This window comes from Dermacentor silvarum, chromosome 2 (assembly GCF_013339745.2).
Source record: "Dermacentor silvarum isolate Dsil-2018 chromosome 2, BIME_Dsil_1.4, whole genome shotgun sequence".
Taxonomy (NCBI): Eukaryota; Metazoa; Arthropoda; class Arachnida; order Ixodida; family Ixodidae; genus Dermacentor; species Dermacentor silvarum.
The window spans coordinates 82004564-82028784 of NC_051155.1; the positions used below are offsets into that span (position 1 = coordinate 82004564).

At 43.7% G+C, this 24221-nt stretch overlaps 2 protein-coding genes across 1 annotated transcript; both read left to right on the forward strand.

Annotated features, from left to right (window-relative positions):
• The window catches only part of LOC119441579 (uncharacterized), a 116297-nt gene that overhangs the window by 41323 nt on the left and 50753 nt on the right, over window positions 1-24221 (forward strand).
• Window positions 11620-23148, forward strand: LOC119441004 (uncharacterized). The gene is made up of 5 exons (XM_049661422.1): window positions 11620-11891; window positions 17386-17738; window positions 19123-19351; window positions 19965-20382; window positions 22784-23148. The coding sequence occupies exons 3-5, from the start codon at window positions 19210-19212 to the stop codon at window positions 23076-23078; spliced, it is 855 nt and encodes a 284-aa protein (XP_049517379.1). The 5' UTR covers window positions 11620-11891; window positions 17386-17738; window positions 19123-19209; the 3' UTR covers window positions 23079-23148.

A 24221-nucleotide genomic window follows, 5' to 3' on the forward strand; every position in this document is an offset into this window, starting at 1 on the left:
AACGCCATAGTCACCTTGTTACTGCGGTGACTGTCGTTGAAAGAGCGAATCAGCTGTTGGAAATGTCGTATAACAAGGCGGGGTTTGCCGGCGTGTCGAAGCCTGCAACGGCTCCATTCCTAGCCATGCAAGTCGATGGCTTCGGCGCAAAATGAACGTGGAATAACCGCAATTTACCCATTGTATCTTGCGCTGCATTTGTATGATCAGCGCCAACGCAATGAGCACTCTCTGCTATCTGGCATGCAAGTGATGCTCCGTGCGCAACACGAGCCGCATACACGCACAAACTACTTTTAGTTATGTAAAAGAAAGCATCGTGCAGACTGTATTAAAAATTTAATTATGGGGTTTTACGTGCCAAAACCACGATCTGATTATGAGGCACGCCGTAGTGGGGGACTCCGGAAATTTGGACCACCTGGGGTTCTTTAACGTGCACCTAAATCTAAGTAGACGGGTGTTTTCGCATTCCGCCCCCACCAAAATGCGGCCGCCGTGGAAGGGATTCGATCCCGCGACCTCGTGCTCAGCAGCCCAACACCATAGCCACTGAGCAACCCCGGTGGGTCAGACTGTATTAAAGTGCACACACTGTACATAAGGTGGGCACGCACAGCTTCAGCTGTGTCAGGCAAAGGAGGGTGTGCCATGATGTGGTTGCAAGCAGGTGAGATTAACTGTACGCTACTATACCTAATTATCTCGAAGGAGAAATTGAATTCGGATTTAGATATCGTGTACATTAGTTGAGTGCCTCTGCCTTCGTCATATCAACTCTGCCCTATATACACAGTTATTAAAAGCACACGTTTTTCTCCCACCACAATAAGTATGCTTTTGCGAAATGCCCACTTCATCTGTGTACACCATCTGAAAGCATACTGTACATTCATGCAGACGCGTTCAAGCAGACATAAACAAAACATATTTTTCAAAGGAGAGTGATTTATTTACAATACAACAAAGTGCCCAGCATAGTTTCACTGTAGGTTTTTAACACAGAATTGGGACTTATATACCAAGCTCTGAAAGTAACAATTAAAAGACAAACTCCAACAGGAAATACAAAAGAAAATAGGCAGTGTTAGTGTCTGCAACTTCCAAAATGCGAAACAAGCATAACGCATGAACTTTCATGAACTTCATGCAGTTGTGACCAAGAAGAGTTGTGTCTCTCAGTTCACCGTTTTCTCGTTCATTAAAAAAAGTTTTGTTTATAACCAAAACTACGTAAAATAGCAGATAACTACAACATGACAAATAGAACACACATATGTACTAAACTTACTGTAAGGTCACGTTTTCTATAGATAAGCTATCTAATGAGGAATTTAGACAGCTAAGTGCTCGCAGCTTTAATGAAAAAATAGCTATCCATGACTAGCATGAAAAATGAAAGAATGAAAATGCTGCATGAAAATGTACGAGGCGTGTTGAATGAGAAACAAAACTTTTGAAATAGCACGCCAACAGGCAGAGAGAGCACCCTGCGGATACTGAAAGCATGTAGCAGCGGTTTTAAACAAGAAACTGCCAATTGCCGCGGTTCTCTCTGGCCGTTATTTGGTGAGGTACAGCCGCCGAAGTTAGCACGTGCACAGGCTGTTTGTCAGATTAGTGACAAAGTAACAATGAAAGAGCTTGAAGAACAATGTGTGTGTGTGAAATTTTGCTACAAACTTGGGAATACTTTCACAGAGACATTTCAATAGCTTAACCAAGCATACAAGGAAAACATTATGAGTCGTACTCGGTGCTATGAGTGGTTTGAGCATTTTGAACAAGGCAGAATGTCGGTTGGTGACGATCCCAAGCATGGACGACCTTCCACATGCACAGAAGATGACCATGTCGACAGAGTGCGTGCTGTGATTCGTGGAAATCACCGTTTAACTGTTCGCGAATTAGCTAACGAAGTGGGAATCATCGTAGGATCCTGGCATCCTATTGTGAGTGCCAAACTTGAGGTGCATCGTGTCAGTGCAAAATTCGTGCCGCGTTTGTTGACTGTCGATCACTGGCAATGACAATGAAAACTTCCTTAACAACATCATAAAAGGCGAAGAGACGTGGGATTAAGGCTGTGATATTGAAACCAAGGTAATGGTGCTGTTTTCTGACTGCAAAGGCATTTTACATTTGGAATTTGTACCACGTGTTCAGAGGGTAAACAATGAAGTCTTTCAAGAAATTCTAGCGTGTTGCGGGATGGTGCGTGCCGTAAGAAGCCTGAATTGTGGGAAACCCATACCTGGTTGTTGCAACGTGACAATTCGCCAGCTCACGCGTCGCTCCTTGTCTGAATTTAATTGAATTGAATTTTATTTTCCTTGAACAAATACACAAGGAAGGAGTAGCCAAAAAAAGCTACTGAGATTAGTAGCTTTACGAGGTGGCTACCCGTTTACACAGCAGCAGCAGCAGTTATTAAACAATGTTTATACAAATGACTGCTTTTACACATAGGTACAGGCAATGATAGCAGGAGATAACATAAGCATTTTGCAAAATACAAAGGCAAGCTTCAGATTCAATGAGCAAATACAAAAAATAGATAAATAAATACAACATAGTTCGCAGAAACTAATCTCGCATTGTTTTTTTTTTGGACAACTGTGACACATCTACAGATTTGTTGGCAAAATTATTCAGCAGAGCTGGAAGAGTAAAAGCGATTGATTGTTTCGCATAGTTGTTTTGAGGAGTAGGTATGTGCCAAATATTGTGGTGACGCGTAGTGTATAGGGCAATATTTTCTCTTAATTCTGAAATATCGCTGTAAAAGGAGTTGTTCTTTTTTGTGGCCGAACAGTTTGTCTGGAGTAAACGATAATTATTAAAATCATGGACATTTATAGGTTTGTTTTTGTTGTGGTGCCCCATACTAGGTGGGCGTAGGTTAACTGAGAAAGGTTTAACGAGTTATATAGTAGTGGTTTTATACGTTGCGGAATGATATGTCAGCATTTGTTTAGCATAACCGTAGTCTTGCACATTTTTCTATGAGTTTCGCGGGTATGGTCATCCCAAGCTAAGGTACTTGAAAAATATACGCCAATCACTTTCATGCATTCTACTATTTTAATCACATTGTGACCATGTTTATTCAACGGCAAGTTTACAACCTTATTTTTTGGTCTGAAGAGTATTGCCTCTGTTTTGCGGTATTAATAAGTAAGGAATTGCACTTAATCCATTCTAGTAACAGCGGCATTGTTTCATCAGATATCTTTTGTGTATCGTCAGATGTTTTACCGGCGAATAATAAGGTAGTGTCATCAGCATAGCAAATTGATGTTACATGTGGATTTAAGGTAAAAGAGTGTAGATTGTTAAAGCAAACAAAAAATAAAAGTGGCCCCAATATGCTGCCCTGAGGTACTCCCATCTTTATGCATTTAATATCTGTACATGTTCCTACTGATACGTATTGCTTACAATGCCTTAAGTAACAAGCTAGGAGGTCATACGCAATGCCCTGTACACTGTATGACTGCACTTTATCAAGTAGTATTTCATGCTGTAATGAATCAAAGGCTTTCGATAAATCTACATATACTGCCAGTGTTAATTTACGGTCTGAAAAGTTTTAAAGATTATTCCGTTTTGCTTTAGCAGCGCAGTTTCAGCCGAACAATGCTGAAGAAATCCATGCTGAAAATTGTGTAGTAATGACTGCTTAGAAAAATAGTTAGACAACCTTATATACAAGAGCTTGTCTATCGCTTTGGAAAAAACGGGTAAAATCGACATGGGTCTGTAGTTCTTCAATACATTTCTGTCACCGCGCTTAAAAATTAAAGTTACTTTTGCAATCTGCATGTTTTTTTTGGAAATACACCAGTGGAGAGGGTAAGACTAAAAATGTGCGTTAATGGAAGCGCTATGTCATGCACCACGTACTTAAGTGGTCCTAATTGTAGGTTGTCTACGTCACAAACGTTACTGTTTTTAAGGTTTATTATTGCGGATACCACCGCTTGAACGTCTGTTGGGTAAAAAAATAGGGTCTTTGTATTCTTTTGTGTTGCTGTGTTGCGTTATTTGTGAATCGGTTAATGAAAAAATTGTTAAACAGATTGGCTAAAGCAGAACCAGAAACATAATCGTTACCGTAACATATTACCGATACCGTAACGCAGCTGTCTAGCAAAACATCACACTCTCGTTGTGCCTCATCTGCTGTACTTTCCAGACGTAGCCCAAGAATACTTTTCCTGTTTCCCGAACTTAAAACCACGTTGAAAGGACGTCATCTGCAAGCCATAACAGAAACTTCAAGACAATGCGACACGAAGCCTACGCACCCAGAAAAAGCGTTCTAGGAGGCTTTCTAAAAATGGACGAAATGATGGTAACATTGTCTTGCCAGAAGAAGGGACTACTTTGAGGGAGACAGTGCTTAACATTTTGCACAATAAGCAATTAAGATGTTATAGCAAATGCTTCGTTTCTTTTCGAACACACCTCGTACGTATTTGAATTGAAGAACTCTTTTGCGAGCCAAGCAACATAAAAAATGTTCTGTCCTCCGGAGCCCATTCCGTATACATTCCGCAGTGGTTGGGTGAATGCAAAGAGATCCAAGTGAAGTTTTTTATGTATGCATTGCTTACAAGAGAAAAAAAAACTTTTCAAATACGTGTTTCATTTTGAAATAATTGATCCGTCCTCACAAACACATTACGTATCAATCATGTACGTTCAGAGTTATTTATCCTGATGACTCTTGGACCTCCAGGTTACTGTCGTACTTGGAAGGAAAAATAAATTCGGCTCAATGTTAGACAATTCCAAAAACAGCTTCACCTTAGCCCTGTTAGGGCTATGTTTTTCTATAGTTGTTCGAGGCCAATATAGTAGTGATATTTCACGAAACAGATTTCAATGTTAACCGTAAACTTCTGATGCTGCGAGATAACGATCTGAAGTCTTTTATTTGACTGCCTTCATTTTGGTGTGGCTAAAAAACCACATTGACTGCGCTTAATTGCACCTTGTTGGGGGAGAGAACCATTGCTCAGATTTTGTTCAACACCCTTGCATTGCCCTGCTAGTTGACATGTGGATTGTTGCTGTAGTGCACGGCACCGCATTGATGTGCACACATTCTCTTCCTTTCTATTCTAAATCTACGCTCTCCTGTTTCCTTTCATTCCCTTTATACGCCTTCCTCGGCATAGTCGTTTGTATTTACACTGGTGAACCTGCCTGTCTTCCTATCTTTCTACCTCCTTCCTCCAAGAGCATGTGTAAGCATTATTGAACTCGGTGTCCATGATTTACTGCAGAAAGCAGAGCATTCTATATCACACACTGCACATGTGAATAACTCGTAAGAGATTGTGAACGACATGGCGAATGTGTCCGACCTTTGAAGTCAGATCATTGTATTTGAAATTTCGCTGGCATTATTAGCCCTAAAGTCTATCCCTATTTAATCTGAATACAACGAGCGCATACATTGTGTAAACAAAATAATCACGCCCTCACAATAGACGCACACACATAATGCTCTGAGCAAGCAACTAAAGTGAGCAAAATACGTTCAGTTGCGTTCTTCCCATTATGAAACAGCACATTTCACTAATACTTGGGCACTTCGAAACCAACTAAATGTGCTTGGACTTATAGTTTATTTCAGAGATATATTTCATCACACTTGAAGCTAACAATTAATTGGTCCACATTGTCAGTGGGCACTGCGGGACACTCTTTCATGACCCTTACACTCACTGGCATTCAACTGCACTTGCGTTCATTTAGACTCGCCTAAACTAATTCAGTGACTTCCCACTATTGTGAAATCAGCATAAATGAGTGATAGGGCTCTCGAATGTGTGTCTACCTGTAGTGATAATACAGCTCGTGTAAGTGCTTCAATGTCACCCGCATGCGAGCAATCTTGTAAACACTTGCATCTTTCTCAGCCCCACACAACTTTTGAGCTGGCAAAATATGAGCTTTGTCTTCGTTTGCTTCATCATAAGCATATGCTACTTCCGCACTGCTATGAACAGCCATTCTGGGCCTAATTTTCGCTTACCGGTGCAGTGGCCCACTCTAAGGTTCCACTGGAGAGCCCGGGGTTCTGCTTTCTTGCGTGGCGTTCTTATCAGTCTCGACCTCCCGCTTTAATCGTGCACAGAAAAAAAGTTAAGTTAAGGGAGAATAAAAAGAAAATGCAGAAATTTGGTAACTCGAGAAGCATAAGCTCATAAGAAATGTCTTATTAAGGCCTATTTTGCGGCTAGTGCGGCCTATTTTGCGGCGATTAACACATGCACCTCAAATACGGCAGTGATTGACGCGGAGAAGTATGGCACATACATACGCTTACTCAGAGTCACAGCTTGGGTTCTCAGGTATATCCGGAATATACGAAAAAAGAGACCGATCATCGGAGATCTGAGTTTTGAGGAACTGAAGAATGCTGAGACGACAATAATCAAGCTAGAAAAACAACATATACGAGAAAACATAGTACAGAGCAAGAGCATTCCTACGAAGACAACAAGGCTGTTTCTTCATGGTACGGAAGTCTTTGAAGACGATCAAGGTCTGATAAGACACAAAGGTCGGCTACTTCAAAGTGGATTATCATACAACGAAAGGCATCCTATTGTGCTGCCAAAGTGGACGGCTGGTACAAAGCTGCTGGTACGCCATATCCATCAACTCACGCTGCACGGAGGAATAATCGTAACATTATCACAGCTTCGAACTAAGTACTGGATAATACAAGGAAGACAGCTCGTGAAGAAGATAATTCATGGATGTCTAAAGTGCCAACGATTTGACGCTAGACCACTACACCAAGAAATAGCACCACTTCCTGCTGACAAAGTCAACGAGCGACAACCATTTGAAGTGATCGGAGTGGATTTCGCGGGTCCGTTACTTGTAAAGGACGCGATGAAAGGTACTACAACACAGTATGTTGCAATATTTGTATGTGCTACCACACGAGCTGTACATCTCGAAGTTGCGGACAACACGACAACAGAAGCATTCTTACATGCATTCCGAAGATTTACTGCGAGACGAGGGCTATGTTGCATCATTTATAGTGACAACGCAAGGACGTTCAAGAAGGCCAACAGAGACATCAATCGTATGATAAAAGAACTATAGAAAGAAGTCTCCAAAAGAGCAAGCCAAGGGGATCAAATCAAATGGAAGTACATTGCAGAACAAGCGCCTTGGTGGGGAGGCTTTTATGAAAGGATGGTACGAAGCATGAAATCAACAATGAGGAAAGTTATTGGGAAAAGACTGTTATCAAGAGAAGAGATGCAAACACTAACAACTGAAGTTGAAGCTGCCCTTAATAACAGACCGTTGACCTATGTATACAGCGAACCAGATGAACCTCTACCTATAGTGCCGGCTGATATAATAGGTGGAAAGCATAGGATCAAAGACAGCACAGAAAGTGAAAAAAAAGATCAGCATAGAAGAAATGTGGAGAAATAAGCAAAAAATTACGAAAGATTGGTGGAAGAGATGGAACAAGGAATATCTGAAAGAACTGAGACAGCAGTGTAACGCAAGAAAGCAAGAAATGACAGTGAACCAAGGAGATATCGTTTTGATCGGTGCACGTGCTCCTAGATCCTTCTGGAACCTGGCTAAGGTCATTGAAGTATATTCTGGAGTCGACGGGAAACCGCGCTCCTTTCTCTTAAAATCCAAAGGAAAACTCGTTCGGAGACCTGTTCAACACCTATACACACTCGAAGGTTGCTTCCACTGATGAGAAGGAAACTTTTCGTGGCCGGAAGCTATTGAAACTCATGAGAGTGGACAAGACGAGAAAGAAGAAGACGGCGGACTCCAAAGGCGCGCGCGCTAAGAAAAGCAATAAAGAAAAGAAAAAGAAGAATCTTGATTTCGTTCGCATCGAACGCAGCTGTCTCGTCTCGTTTCTGCGACAGGTACCTCATAGTCGCAAATAAACCCTGCTAGCAATCGCCACACAAAAGTAAAATGTCCAACTTGTTATGTTCTTTTGCTTCCTTCATAGTTATTGTAGCTATTATGAAACGACGCAAGTACTTAAAACCAGATTTTTCTGTCTGCTATATAACTTGAAACTGCGACAATCGACGTGACATATTGCGCCGTTGAAATTTTGCCAGTGGCATAGAACTTCGCCCCTTCTACAAGTAACGAGGGTACTGCTCATCTCCGTAAGATATTATGGCAAATCCTGCGGCTAGTGCAAACCGACACTTCGGAGCTGCTGCCTCGTTGGAGTTATATGATTATGGTTGTGTCATGCAAGCTTCGAGCTAAATGGGGCTTTGCATTTTAGTGAACTCGACGCATGGAACAGGAAAGCCAGAAATCTACTCAAATCGACACCCTGCACAAAGGAAAGTGCGTAACACACCAGAAACTTGTTCAGAATGATACCGTCGTTTGACAAACTGCAACTACGAACCGCAATGAAGCAATCACGCAAAGCCCACGAAAGGGGTTAAAAAATAGCAGATTTCATAGAACTACTCTACACGCGATTACCAGCGGCGCTATAAAACGCAATACCTAATCAAAATTTGCTCATGAAATTTCAACAAATTTACAGCTGGCTACGTAAGAAAAAAAAAGAAGATCGCCAGCAATAATACAATTGGAGGAAGCAGAAACTGAGCTATGCCTGCAGTTATAGCTACTTCAACGGCCAAAACTTCCAATGCGCGTGTTCAAATTAGTACTACACGTTCAGTTGTTTAAATCACCGAGATTCGTTAACTGCTGGCTCATAATAGTGCAATGGTAGAAATTAAGCATTTTGTAAGCGTAGCGCATAGGAAGCAAAAATCAACCTACCAAATAGACACAGGGTCGCAGCTTCACAGCACGCACTCCTGGGCCTGCCTATCCAGGGCACATGGCGGCCGGCCGCCGCTGATCGCGCGTGTGGCCGTCGTACTCGCACGAGTTGTCGAAGTTGAACTGGCTTCTTGCAATTTCCGGTAACAACGGTGAATTTTAACATCACTGACCTCACCGAGAGTGTTCACAGACGCGGCCAGATCACTTCACAACACGAACACAGTCGCATAACGTCGTCGGTACAAAGATATGACGATCATTTCCGCCGAAAACAATCGCCTCGTCCGCCGGCTTACGCCATGTTCTCACTCCTTGCCAACCGTCGCAGCCTTTCCTCCTCCTCGTCATCAAAGTAACGCAGAGGCGAGGACTTCTTTCTCTGCGTTCTCTCCTTTTGCCTTTCGTTTTTCTTGCTCCCTCAAAGCATCTCTATCACCGCTCCTTGCAGCTTTTGCTTTGTAACTTCGGCGCCCTAAATTTGCACGGCTGTATATAATCGTTGCGTTGGCTCGCGGCCGCATATAGCGAGCCTAGCCTGCCGCCGCAGCTATTGTCACGCATAATATTGCTTGAAAATCCGTTTATATGCCGTACTTTACGCTGGAACAAAAATATACAGCATATGTACTGGAAGTTATCTGGGACTTGACTAAGAGTGTACTGATCACTGCTTTTCTTTTTACCATAAACACCACCGATGTCGATTATAGTGGCACTAAAATACTGCTGGATTAACAGTACGAGGAAATGACAAAGGACAGAGGACAAGCTCAGAAGCGATGAGCAAAAGCTAGTACTGGAAATTTCAGTTGTTTATAGCAAAACGCAATTTTATAGCCCCCTAAAAAAAGATGATAAAACGTAGAACGAAAGCAGTATAAGGCATAAGAAAGAACAATGAGCCAGAAACTGTAGACAAGAAAGGCTTTTTTTTTCAAAAAAGTTTTACCAATGGTATTTTGGCACACGTCGCATTTTTGGAGCCGCAATGACTATCCATGTATGTGATTATCATGTTGTTTGCCTGTTACTGTTGAACTCAATGTTACTCGATCCCAGCCCTATTCCGATCCGTATTGCACAATATTTTGCATCGCGCAGCGTTCTAACCTATGGATACAATGATAGCGGCACAAATTAACGCATTGTTATTATATCTGTTAGATACCTTTTTCTGACCTAATTCCATGCTGACGATGGCGTAGGTCAGCGCTTTCGGCTTGGACCACCATTTTTCGTGGCATTATAAAACTATATAATTATCGCCCTAAATAAGAGAAAGGCATGGCTTACACTATACTGAATACTTTTTAACCTAAGAGTGACTATGCGAAAGGACAAGGACAAGCCAGGATTCTTGTTACTGATCAAGTTTTTACGAAGGATGTGCGTCGATATAGCTAAAGGAACTGAGGACTGGCCACGTGCTCTACGCAAAAGCGGAACATGAAAATCCGCCACTCCCTTATAGGACGAACGGTGGTAAGACATAACCATTTACTTTTGCGTTCACCAAATTTCGCCTATAGCTGCGAGGACCTCGAAGGGCGTTTCATCCACAACCCTACCGCGTTGTAATGGCTAGCCCAAAAGCATAAGGGGGAAGACAAGACACTGGCAGAAATTGTTTGTTCTTCCTGGCATGACACCGGCACTTCGTTGTCGTTACTTCTCCTGTGAGCCTGAAGGCTCACAGTGTCTGAAGCCACAGTGTAGTCTGAAGTCACAGTGGGCGGCTAACAGTGTCCTGAAGGCTCACAGTGTCTCACAGTCACTGAAGACTACACTGTGAGCCTGAAGGATCCCAGTGTAGTCTTCAGGAGGAATTAATGGAGATGGTGAGAAATAACACGAAATAAAAACTACTAAGAAATCAAAATGGCTGCCTAGCGTAAGTGACAGGCACGTGTACCATGTATTACAATTCGTCAGAGGACATAGTAACGGACCGCTCACCAAAATATGCATGCATAGGCAATTGTGTATGAGCATGCGATGGCGTGAATGGCCCTGTCATGAACTTGTAAACAGTTGTGCTTTATCAAATGCAATAATTCTGGGTGGTGGGAAATACCCCGCCAGGCAACGGTAAGTGAGAAATCAGACTGCTTCTTACATGCGACGCAAACGTGAAGCCATATCCATTTTCGTCCCACTGCAGGTGCTTTAAACGCAACAAAACTCATTATGCGTAAAAAAGAGCATTATGCGTAAAAAAGAGCAAGTGCATATTGTTTAGGGTATTGTTGAGAAGCCACCAGTATTTTTTTGCGCTGGCAATCCGAATATTTACTTAAAATGTTGTCTGCCTTTTTCATTGTTGTTCTAATTCTCACTATGTCCATTGGGCGAATAAAGATAATCGTAATACACGTTAAATTGTGGTTGGTCCAGCAAGGCACACGTCGCGTGTTTACATTTCCCGGCAAGCAGAAAACGTTACTTAATAATTGCATATCTTCGCCGCCTCCCTTCATAGCTCCTCCCAAGAAACGCGAGCGCGCCCCCTCCTACAGGATGATAGCGGAACCTGATGGGCGCGGCAACAAGACTTCTCCAATTCGCGCAGCTTTTTTATGACGTTTGTTTGATCCGCCCCCTTGCGTACGCAGCCTAAACCTCCGTATCACTTCAAAATGGCTACTTTAATCCGATGACCCTGTAAACTTAGCTCTTGCAGCGCAACACGCAATCCGTGTTTTCTGTGCTCGAATGTTCCGCATAAGGAGGAAGTTTTTTCATCTCTTGATAGTGCACGTGAGAACATAAAAGCGCCCACTGGTGGGGCCTGCCGTCAGTAGACTCAAAGAAACCTAGACGGCGTCCTAAGTTTAGGCATGAATTCAACGCAGTAACTCAGAAGAAATTGAGTGCAGCCATATATCGGCGTTTTCGAAACTACGACTCAGACGACTATAGCACGCTGCGACCCGCGGCACCGGCACTTCGAAGCACGCCGCAGAAGTTTCTTCGCCAAACAATGAAGACACGTTTTCCCCCACTTCACCTGCTCCTGTGCACATTGACCTTTGCTGTTTTAGCAGTCGGTGAGTCGGATCCCAATTACATTCTTGTCTTTTTGTGAATTTAGAGTCTGGGAGGAGACACGGCACAGCTGGTGTGTGCGTCAGGTTTGTCTGAGTGGATGTAGTTTTGTTTTTGTTTTCCATGAGCAACCACACCGGCGCTCATAGCACGCCCTTGAACGAGTATGAAATACGCAATACAAATTATATCGAACACGAAGTCATTATGACCGAAATGAGTGCGCTCGTTTACTAACTGGCTATATGAGGTTTAACGGGAGAAATTGTAGAACGAAATATGAACATTAACCTGTAGGCAATATAAAAACCTCGGCGGCCTAGTGCAGATACTGACAGATCGCAGCAGACTCAGCCAATGATTAGAATGCCAAGGTAAGGGATTCAGATACTCAGGGGGGGGGGGGGGGGGTCCGTTTGTTTTGCAGCAGACAAGATTCCTATAGGTGTAACCAGGCTCAGATGTTGGCTTTCCTGATAAGTTACCGTTTCTGTGAAGCCTCCTCCTAAAGTACTGGTGAATCCTGTAAACAAACCCACACAAAACAGTAAAAAACTAGGACGGATAGTGTTCGGACTCACTTGGCATGTTCAACCCGAGGGTGCAACCGACGCTTAGCTAAAGTTGAAATGCCACAGGGGAAATAACCACTTGAAGCGGCAGAAAAGTTGATTTCGAAGACGCAGAGTCATCTTCCAAGCAGCTCACCGCTGCAGGGAGCCGAGCGTTGGCTTAGCGGTACAATCCATTAGCAGCAGATGTCGAACCGCTAACACATAGCTGAAGAGGCAGGCAGTTGGCCGCGAAGCAGTTTCGATGTAAAATTGAGAGTTGGCGAACGAAATTTTTAGATCCGATGTTCGTTCATACGATGCACAACGAACAGTAATCGCGCAACACACAGTACATACGTTAATATGAGTAAGCCAGCAGCCTCAGCTCAAGGAGAAGGGCATTGAAATAAACTGGGCGATTGACGCTCCAGCGTTCGTTATCAGCCATTCAGATAATATGGGGACGTAATACATCATTTGCTCGAAATGACCACCTTCCCAAGTCAATCTTGCAGCTGCACATTGTGTAATAGCTGGACGAGTACTCCTTCGCGGTTTGGTATGGTTCTACCATTCTGGCAAGGAGTGGCGTGGGATGCGACCAATAGGCTTATTTCCTCGTGCGAAGTGCAATGACTGTGCCCAAATTCCTAATTATGCAATTGTTTGAATTTGGCACGTAAAATTCAATAATTTATTTTTCAGTCAGCAATTGCTTATTGCATGTGACCGGGCGAAAAGTAGAAAGAGATAGTGCGACATGACACTTCAGTACAAAATTTACCGTTTTATGGCTGGCACAGAGAAATGCGCGCCACACAGCGATGTTTCCGCATACTACATATTTTTCACGAATAAATGAAAAAGTCCCTTCACTTATATCGCAGCTTGTGTGTACTCAAAGGAGTTGTTAGTCATAGAGTTAATTCATAGCGATATGTTCACGCGCACTGAGCCAGATAGCTTTTACCGATATTCGAACTGGATTCCCTGCAACAGGGTGCAGATGGGACGAAACAAACAAACAAAAAATAAAGAACCCTGGAATACATTTGCAATATTTTCCAACAACATCAACTGTATTATATACACCTTGAGCGTGCGAAAGCTCAGATACGTAGGCAGGATTTCGCGCTCTTGCGGGAGCAATAAACAAAGGTCCTGCGCTGCTCTTCGCGAATGTAAAGTCCACAAAGTTATACTTGCAAAAGATTGTCTCCTAAACGACAAAAAATGTCTAAGTGGAAAGCCTAATATTTTACTAGACTTCTCTAAAGCGGGAGTTGGTGCCATCCACCATTCGGCACCAACTGCAGCGATGTTCAGCCGCAAATATTTTTGATATTACCGGCAAATTTTCTTCAACCTGCTACCTGGCTAGATAGCCTTAGTGCTGCTTATCGTTGAAGTGCCAAGGACATCATGCGTGCATATGCGAGTTATGCATTAGTTTCCACTACTTGTCAGCTCTTAATAGAGCACTTCTAAAGTACTGACAAATTTCCGAGAAGCTTGATGTTTATGGTGCAATAATTTTTGAAAGCTTCTTTACAGTGCTTAGTGAACAGGTAGGTAATAGGAGCACCGTAGGGTGCCAATATACAAACTACTGCACCTATCACAGTGCTTCACTGGCGATGGCGTTCGCGTGCTCAGCACTATGTACCGCATTTGGATAGGCGGGATATGTAAAAGCACTTGTACAGGTTTAGAAAGAGAAACGTGGTCCAAAATAATTCAGACAACTCTACCAAGTCTTTGCTAGCCCCGGTTTTGCTTTCAGACCTAAATCCCGCTGTCTGATCAAACAACAAAAACTGCATTGGCGTACAATGAAATAAACTACTACTTAGAGGAGCAGACGCGAGCGTAGGATTTTTCAAGATATACAAAACTCAAGTAATTATACAAGCAATTTCGAAGTTTCTAGAGACTTGGTAGGCGGCTGACATATGTGGCACGCCTAATTTTACTGTCCACAGCTGGTCATACAGCAGCGTGTTGTTGCCATTGTTTGGCAGCAGTCTCCTTGTCTAATATTAGTATCTGACGCCGCAAGCAAAACACAAGTGAAGAGGACGGAGAACGGTGATTTGATTAGTTGTTTCTTGTTGTCTATGATGTCACCGCGCATTTATACCAGTCAGTCCAAATTTGAGTTTCCGTAACTTTTTAACGCCATCCCCTGATCGCGCACTCAGACAATAGTCACCTTCACCAGCGCAGCACGCAAGCAGCTCCCGCTTGCGCCGATAAAAGTTAGTGTTTAACTTAGATCTGTACTGTAGCTTGCAGAAATCGATGAGCGATAACTTCTAACATGGTAAAAAATGTTTCTTTTGTCCTTTTGAAGAGCGCATAGGATCTATGCACACCTCTCCGGATGAAGCGGCATCCAATGTGTTGTTTCTCCTTTCTTCCTTTTTATTCCTTAACCTCTTTTCCTGTGCAAGGTAGCTTTCTGTACACGCGTCTGTTTGATGCTCATGCCTTGGTTTCGATTCTCTCTCTCGCTTTATATATCAAGTGGGTGAACTGTTTCTGTTTGGGTAATTACTAGCGACAGCTCACGGCGCTTTATCCCCAACAACGTTATAAGAATATTTCTGCACTGCATGTGTACCACCGTAAGGAAGGAAATATTAATTGCCACTGTTTCATGGCAGTCAGTGTTTTATACCATAGTTTCAGCAAAACGTATAGCTTGCTACTTTATAATTGCCTGGTCTGGGCTAGTAGTAATAAACAAAAAAGTAATAAACACACCAATACCTGTCTCAATCACTTTCTTAAACAACTTAATCTAAAGGATGCAATTGATCAATAGGCTTGAAGCTGCTTATATACCAATTACCCATAACACGCATTCTAACTCCACAAATATAAACAAGGGGCCTCCTTCAATTCAATAATGCCACTCGCGAAGCCTACTATTGATGTATGCAGACTTTTCGTTTCGTCGGTCTTTCTCATTGCCTTTAGAATGTTGTTTTGAGTTTCACCCATGCCCTCTCGAGCACCATCCGAGGCGCCTTTCCAGGCGAACATCTGCAATTTATAATCAACTATTCCTCCTTGTTTGCCTGCCATACTTTTTGCCAGTACGGCAGGCTCCGGGGGCATAATAACATTGCAAAAATTACTCATACTGATTCCTACAGTTTCATTTCAGAGAACTTTGTTACGTACGAAGTGAACGTTAGCTTAGGGTCTCCCTGCACAGTCAGCAAAGCACGTTTTAGATTTGCCAGCCACCATTGTTTGAGAGATGCAACATAGCATCTGTAATCGCGCGAATTCATGAAAAAAAATATATAATGCCCCTGTCGGTTAGAAGCCAATTTCTAATCGTGCGAATTATGGGAAAGGCGAGATGAAACAGCTCAACTGAGAAGAGAGACAAGGACGACAGTCAAGGACGTTGCTGAACTAACAACGGATAAGTCAGTTTATAAGTGAGCGATGTCTTTGCCTTTCTTCCTTTGCCCCATATTTTCAATTCAGCTGTTCAAGCTCACCTTAAACCACGAACCAATTAGTTCAGTTGAACACTACTCTGAATTGTGGAAGATGAGTTCGATTGCTGGTCTTCCAGAGGCAAAGTGTACAGGGTGTTCCAACTATCATGCACCAAGACTTAAAAAAAGAGCAATTGCGTTACTCGAAGAAAAGCTAGCGCATATTGTTTCCTGTACAGTGGAGTAGCTGCCAGTAATTTTTTGTTACTGAGATTTAATTACGTAATTGTAATTAGTTATCTAGCTCGAGAAGTACTGTCCTAATTATGAAAGTGTCAATGACAAAATTAAAGAGCAACATGAAAAAAAATTAATCAGCCATTTCACTTTGTGAAGGTGGATGACAAGTGAAACTTAGTTTAGCCCACAACTCGAGGTGACACAGAATTTTGAACAAAGGTATACGAACATATGTATTGTCCTAATTGGTGCTCATGACGATAGGTACGCGCATACATATTCGCGCATCACCTCTGTTATTACATGCGTCCGTCACGAAAGACAATAAATGGCTCACACCCCCTTAAGCAATGACTCATACCCCCGTAAACGGAGCCTCCCCATTCCGAGGACAGAAGAGAAGTGAAATTCTACGCTGAACCTCTCTGCCTTTCTAATAAATTATCTCTCCTCCTCCTCCTACGCTGTAATAATGAGCGGTAACGTGAGCAATGGTACGAGCGCGTTCGCGCGGTTGCGCTAGAAGGGCGCCAACGAGCCAGCTGTGGAAGAAGACGACAACGCTCGAGCCGTTGCTTGTGATGACAGTTTTTGCACACAGACACCACGAAACCCCGGATCTTAGTCATATACAGCTTCGCTTTAAAGCTCCTGATAGAGCTTTCTGTTGCTGAATACGTGCTACATAGAAGTGTTTTTCCGAACGTGAAAGAAGCTCGCGAATACACGCAAAATTACAGCACGACTAGTCACTCGAGGCACTTTGCCTGTATTCGCGGGCTTCTTTCACGCTCGGAAGAGAACTTTATTGTAGGACGTGTTGAGCAACATAAAGGCGTATCTGTAGATTTTCATGTTGCTCTTTAATTTCCTCATTCACACTTTGATAATTAGGACAGTACTTCTCTAGTTAGCTATTTACAATAGCTAATAAAATTACAGGAACGAGAAGCTTACTCGCGGCCACTCCACTGTACTGGAAACAATATGCACTAGTATTTTCGTCTAGTAACGCAATTGCTCGTTTTTTTTTCCATCTTGGTGCATGATAGCTGGGACACTCTGTATAAGAAGGTGACTCAAACTAACCTTATAGCTATCGAGACATTTTGGCGCAGTATACAACCTGTCTAATATAATGCACCTGTGCGTGAGTAGCTAGATCGATAAACACTTGACATAGGCTTGATCTAAATGCCTATTGTAATAATCTTCCTTTTCCGTTCCTTTATTTTTCTTCTAAGACCGTCCATGCGATTACAGCGACACCCTCTTCGACATCGGGCTAACGAAGGTGCTCGGACTGCCATCCTTCGAGGCATTTCCACTGGAAGATATCCGCCGCACGTTCACGCAGGTATTTGATTTCCGCGTGCGGCTCTCCCAAGGAAAGCTCTACGGCCTGCCGAACCTGAAGCGCTATGACCGCAGCTTCATCAATGCTACCGACAGCGGTGTCACCGCCCTCTTCCAGATCGAGGGAGGCCCGCTCGGCGTCACGTATAAAGGCACCGTCAACTCTATCCTGGTAGACGCCCGCGTAGAGGTCGCAGTCTACATTCCCAGGATCGAGTTGTTCATCTACGTCGAGGAGTGAGTTTGATTACATATCCACTGTGGTCAGAAGCAATGTCGCGTGTTTGCTGTATATTTGTTTCTAGTATTTTTGTTAATAAAGTAAACAATAAATCAAGGGGTATTACCTGCCAAAGCCACGATTTGATTATTAAGCACGTCGTAGTGAGAGACTCCGGATTAACTTTGACCACCTGGGGTTCTTTAACGTGCACCAAATGCACGGTAAACAGGCGTCTTTGCATTTCACTCTCATCGAAACGCGGCCACTGCAGCCGGCACTCTATCCCACGACCTCAGGCTTAGTAGCGCAACGCCGTAGCCGCGACCGGTATTTAAGCATTATAAAGAAAGACCACTTGTGGAACAATTGGTCGCAGTCATTTCATGTTGACAACAGGCGAAGGTTTCAGATGAAATATGATACATCTAATTTGTCATTCACGACGGAGTAACGTCTTGATTCATGATCTAATAATGTAAGCATTTGTGTGTTGCCGACGCGTTCTTTTTCACTCAAGTCGCAAGCATCAAATACTCAACGTCTTTATGTGAATCAGAAAGGTAGAAGTGCGAGGGATACGTGGGCACTTGCCCGTGGTGCGGACGCTAGCCAACTCTCGCCCACATTACGTATGAATGCGAGCTTAGGCCACCTAAAATTATTACGCCTCACATTGCGGCGCAAAAATTCAGGACGGAGGATTGGGAGACCTGGCTCACCAGCGAGGAAGAGAAGGCCCAATAGGCACTTCTCGACCAAGCAAGTTGAGCTCTGGACTATGGGCCCCATCCACCTGCTTCCCCTACCCTTTCCTTATAAAATAAATGTTATTCAATTCAATTCAATTCGTTAGAAAAGACCATGACCTGAGTTATTATTCAAATCAAGTGGTCGCAGCGGAAGTTGTCACAATCCGACTAATTTTTTTTTCATATCCCGAACTACATGAAGGATTGATTGAACTGTGTACATGCGGCTATAGTGGGCTTCCAAGCACAATACGGCCGACCCTGGCAGTGTTGTAGACGATGAAGTGTCAGCTGCTATTCTGAGGCAGAAATGGCGTCTCGCTATAGCTTGTAGTACGAACGAAGGCACACATGCACCGTTGCAGAGTGACGAGCTCGAACAGTACTTAGTAACATGCGAATCAGATGCCGGGAAATTCCCAGTTTGCTGCTTTCACATCCTACTAGCGGGTTGTGCAAGGTAAGACGCGTGTTATAGCTCCATTTATTGCAGCATCGAGTAAAGCATGCGAGTTGGCGAATGACATATGAACAAAATGTCTATCTTAATTGATTCATTTTCCTGAATTTACAAGACGGACATTTACTGCTTGTCGTTTCTCTTCACGCATGGAATGGACCTCTCTTTTCGCTCAACCACCCGCACAGGCCAGTCTCCTAACGACCTACGCCTCGCTGAGCTAAGGTTCTGGGCTGCCCCAGTGACTTTCAATGCGCGCCAGCTTGACGGAACCAGCTTGATGTTCGACTTTCTTCACTGGCTCGCCGAAGGCTCCATCGAGAAGGCGCTCAACAGAAAGATGGGCGAGCTGATGCTCGAAGTGGTGCACCAGTTCTTGGGCCAGGTGGAGCTGTTCGCCAGAAACGGAACGAAGATCGGAGGTGCGATGTGCCAGTTTTTCTGTCGATGTTGATGATTGGTGAGCTTATATGGCGCCAGATCATCGGCCCAATGAGCGCCAAAACTGCCTATTTAACTAAGCACTAAAATAGAGTTGCTTACTGTCGTGAAAAATTAACGTTTTTTTTTGGCGCAGCTTAAATTGCAACAACGAGATTCAATGTGCTCAATTCTTCAGTGGAGTTGGCATATTAGACATCGGGCTTTCCTAAAATGGTGTTACGGGAATATCGCGTATTTACAAATTACTACTATGCACAAGATTGCAACCGTGACACCATGCTTGTTAATTTAATTAGCAAGCGAATGTTTACAAGTTCATGCGGCTGATAAAACTATTATCCTTAGTTCGTATAGTTGTCTACTAATTTGCTATCGCAATCGATGCTTCCACTTTCATGCAAAACTGCGACTTTTTTGTTCGATAAAAGCACCCATATGTACTTTAGGAACCTGCCTAACTCGTTGGTATTAAAGAAAGCGTCACAAGGTGTCGAAATTGCTGTGAATACAGCCGTCCCCGCCCTCAGGCAAAAGAGTACTCCTTAAGTGGCAAACCGGCTGGACAGTCATTTTTTATTTTTTTCATTTCAGACCTTAAGAAACCACGAGAAGACCCTGTCCTCATCCCAGTGTGGATAATGCCTGATGGTCCTTCTAACTCTCCTCTGGGCCCTTGGCAAGACCCCAGCAAATGGGGAATTTTTGACTACTGCGTCAAGCGAATGACATACGCCTCACACCTCGACCCAGTTGTGTTCACTGACGTAGACGATGTCGTCTGGGATGGCCGCGTCTTCCAAATATCCAACGTGACCGTAGATGGACTCTCAAATCTTCGTCGGGGAGGCGACAACTACGCGGTGACCGATCGCTGTGGCATCAGCGCTCGTGTAGCGCTCTCAATTGATAACATCAGGGTAAAATTATATGCCACCACGCAGAAACTTGGTCTGCGGCTGAGAATGGACGTGCGAATCATTGCAGTTGACGTGGTCCTGAAGGTGAAAGAGTAAGTCTTCTTGCACGGCATTCACGTTGTGATAAATTTAGCAAGTGAAGCCCTAACTCGTTACAGAGCAATGAGGAAAAGAAATTTTCGCCGTATACACCTCCTATCACGTATTTTCATTGATGTAACACGAAATAAGCTTATTTCGACCAAATATTCAGTGGAATTTATAGCAGCTCTATGCACAAGGACTAATGATTTCAAAGCATATTACATAACTGCCGATAAATGCATTCTATGGGACTATGCACTCACCATCTGAGCTGACCTTAACCACGGCTCCCGACATATCGCCCGGTCGCGGTTTCATGCATTCTCTATGAAACTGCTTATGATACGACGCCAGTTTTCATACCTTCCTAGCAAACAGCCTCGATCTGACTTGGTTGCCCATATGGTGCGCCGTTAACGATTGACGCGCTTAAGCGCACATCCACGCAGTTTCTAACAACCAGAGAAACGACGTTATGAAAATACAGGAATATGCCCGGCCGTGTTGCACCACGCAAGGTTAGACGACTGCGGTTGCGTCTATCGCACAATAACTGCACACCACCTTTATTAACAGAACTAGATTCGTCACCCGTGAGCAACTCAAAGCCTATAAACCAACTCAAATGAAAGGTTGCAATTATAGCACGACAGGGTGTGTGCAGCAGGCGTGTGTCAGAGTCACTGCATGGTCATGCTTGTTTCGTGGCTCAGGAAGCATGAAGTCAAAGCAAAAAGTCAGATTTATTGAGCAATAAAACGCGGAAATTCGTCGTTGGGAAAGACAGGCCTGTAAATCATGGTCGCAAGAGGGACAAGAAGGACTACAAACGCAGAGATCAAGTGCGTAAGAACGACCGTTGACCAATGACGCACCGTCCAACCCTTTGTTGCACTGGAGGGATTGCACGTGTGCTCCTAAATTTACGGATACTAAAGTTCTTTTGAGATCTAAGAAGAAAGAAGTGGTGTCATGGTCGAGGCGTTTCATATTAGTATTACGAGTAAACGTGCGTAAGGTAGCCCTTGATATTCTTACTTAAAGGCGAATTATTAAATTCAGCTGTTGAGAATCGTAGGACCACTTTGTGAAATAGGTGAAAACCATGAAAGAACGTCGTGAATGTCGAGGACGGCGCTGATCTGCCCGTGGCTTATTTTTAATCGAGTACTCATGTGTTCACGATTTCAAAAAGCGCTGGGTACCACTCATATATCAGTAAAGTAAAGCCAGCCCTTAGTGCTGGCTGGGACACTCACCGCTTTCACTAACAAGACGTGTGTGCTACTTTTACGTTCCTTCTGGCATTGATGCTTGATTAACGTAGATATTAGGAAGAACCGAAGCTGCTGTATCGTAGTGAATACCAGGCTCCTTTCTCTAGTGGTTGTTGCAACGCACACATTCAGTGAGTTATTTGTTGTTTTTTTTTTTTACTTCGAACGCTTTAAGATAGCCAAAACTACAAAAGTCACTCGAATTACGTCAGTACAGATGAAATATTTACCCAGGCGGACGCCATTTCTAAGAAAAACTAAAGCAATTCAGTTAATTATTAAAGCAACCGCACAATTAACTTCCTTGTTACCGACCTTATATCAGCATATTTAGATCGAAAAGTTGACGGGAATCGCCTAAAAGTCAAGTACATTGTTTCGGCATTTCAAAAGAGCCATGTGGGCCATAACAACTGGCATTCAATTATTCGTTCAAATTACCTTGAGTATGCATGCAGAAGCGCGAAACGCCGCTATTAGGTCAATCCTGGTGTTACCTAAAAGTTTTGCGAAAATGAAGCGGTCGTCGCACTACCCACTTGCCACGAAGTTATTCCACATGGCTGTGACCGATTCCTAGGGATGCGCACTTACTTCAGCAGCAAGGGGGAGACGAACCGCTTCATCAAGCCGTATAGCCAAAGCCAAGGCTTATTTTACACTGCCCTACTATACGTCGCAGGGGTGTGATGGCCGCTTGGGCAGATAATTATTCTGTAGTAACATGAATCATGTGATTATGGAGCACTTTAAAATACATAAACGGATCAAGGTAACAAACACACTCAATATTTCATCATGACAGCTAACAGCTCTCTTGACAAGGACTCACGGCACACAAATTCTGTCCAGACACGCACATACCCTGCACAATGGCATTCTGCAACGCGAACAAGCGCAAACAGCACGGTACACGAAACACTGCTGCATCTAGGCTGATATTATGCCTGCAGGTTAGTCCACCCAGCAGTTTGGATGGACTAACTGTTTGGGGAAAAGATTGGGGAAATCTGTGGTACCATCGTGATGCTGTCCCAATGACACTACCGACAATACAGCGCGGCTGCCACGGTGACGCTGACCCTGTTGCACTCTATTAACTTTGGTCTGTTTGTGTCCTTTATTGTCTTAGAACGAACAAGACAATCGAGATCGAAGACTACCAGCTCACGTTTCCGGTACCTGTGGAGTACGACGTGTATGTGCTTACCCCCATCATTGGCCCACTGTTTGAACTGTTTAACGGCTACATGCGGAGGCAATTAACTGAAGACGAGGCTAACAAACTGGAAGATCACTCGCGGAAGTACTTGGAGCGGGCCATAGGGACAGTGACGGAATTCATCAAGGATCCAGCTCCTTGGATGCCATGGAACATCTCCATCATCGATGCCTACCGCACATACAGCGAGCAGCACCGAAGTTAGTTCCATAGAAGCCTTAGATCTCTTAGATCGTTTGTCTGCAGGTTGCTCACCCATTCTGATTGCAACTATACTACTATTGCCCACGCAACATATATTTGTAGCATGCTTACGTGCCTATCGTGTGCCGCCGATGAGAAGCTTCCTAATAGAGAATGCTTGCAAGAGAGACCAAGCATTGTGGTGCACGAAAGGGGAGCTTATATTTAATCCGGGCAGTAGTAGTCAGTTTCGGTATTTGAGTCTCTATTACATAACGCCTTGACCCCCGAATTACGATGTCGTGTTATTAAATCGACAAGAGTTACATTCGTTTATTCGAAGATAATGAACATTCGATCATTTTCAGAGAGCCGAGATGGTAGCCATCGTGGATATTCTTATGGGCCCTCGTGATCAGTTTTTCTGCCGCAAGAATTTTATTTAAAGAATCTATACCATTTCGCTAATAAAAATGTCATGAATGTAACACCAATGAGTGTCGGCTACTTTTTGGCCTTCAACGTAGGCATCCTCATAAACACGCACTCGACACAAGCTGTTCTATGCAACCGGAAAGCAGATATCTATTGCAAAAGCCGGTTCTCAGCTAGCTCGCTTTTCATGCGTCTTTGTTTTCACAGATATATAAATAAATTATCTTCAGGGACTTAGAGAGGACGAGGAGGCTCATTCGGTCGCCCGAAGTCTCACTTACCGGTCTACCACCGGAACCTCCGACCTCACTGAAACTCTATACAGAAGAGAGGATATGCGCACATGCCAGAAAATCGCAGTACGCTACAGACCAAATCGACAAATTTACCTGGGAGCGGACACAATGCTCAGTAAGAAAGAGGAGGATATGCGGAGGAAATTACAAAACGGGGTTTTTCCAAACCCCGTACTCTACAGCAAGTCGCATCCAGGAGTATTCAGGTCAAAGTGCAAATTCTGCAATGAGGCAGCAAATCTGGTTCACATGGTGTGGACGTGTCCGTCTAAGCATGCTAGCTCGCGCGGTCTAGAATCCTGGGAGGCTTTGCTCGGCAGCTCAGACCCCAACGTCCAGCAGGACATCATCGGTCAAGCCCTTTCTGCTGCACTGTCTCAAGCTATTCCGGCCGACGGCTATAGGGCGACGGCGGAGATGGATTTCTCTCCTGG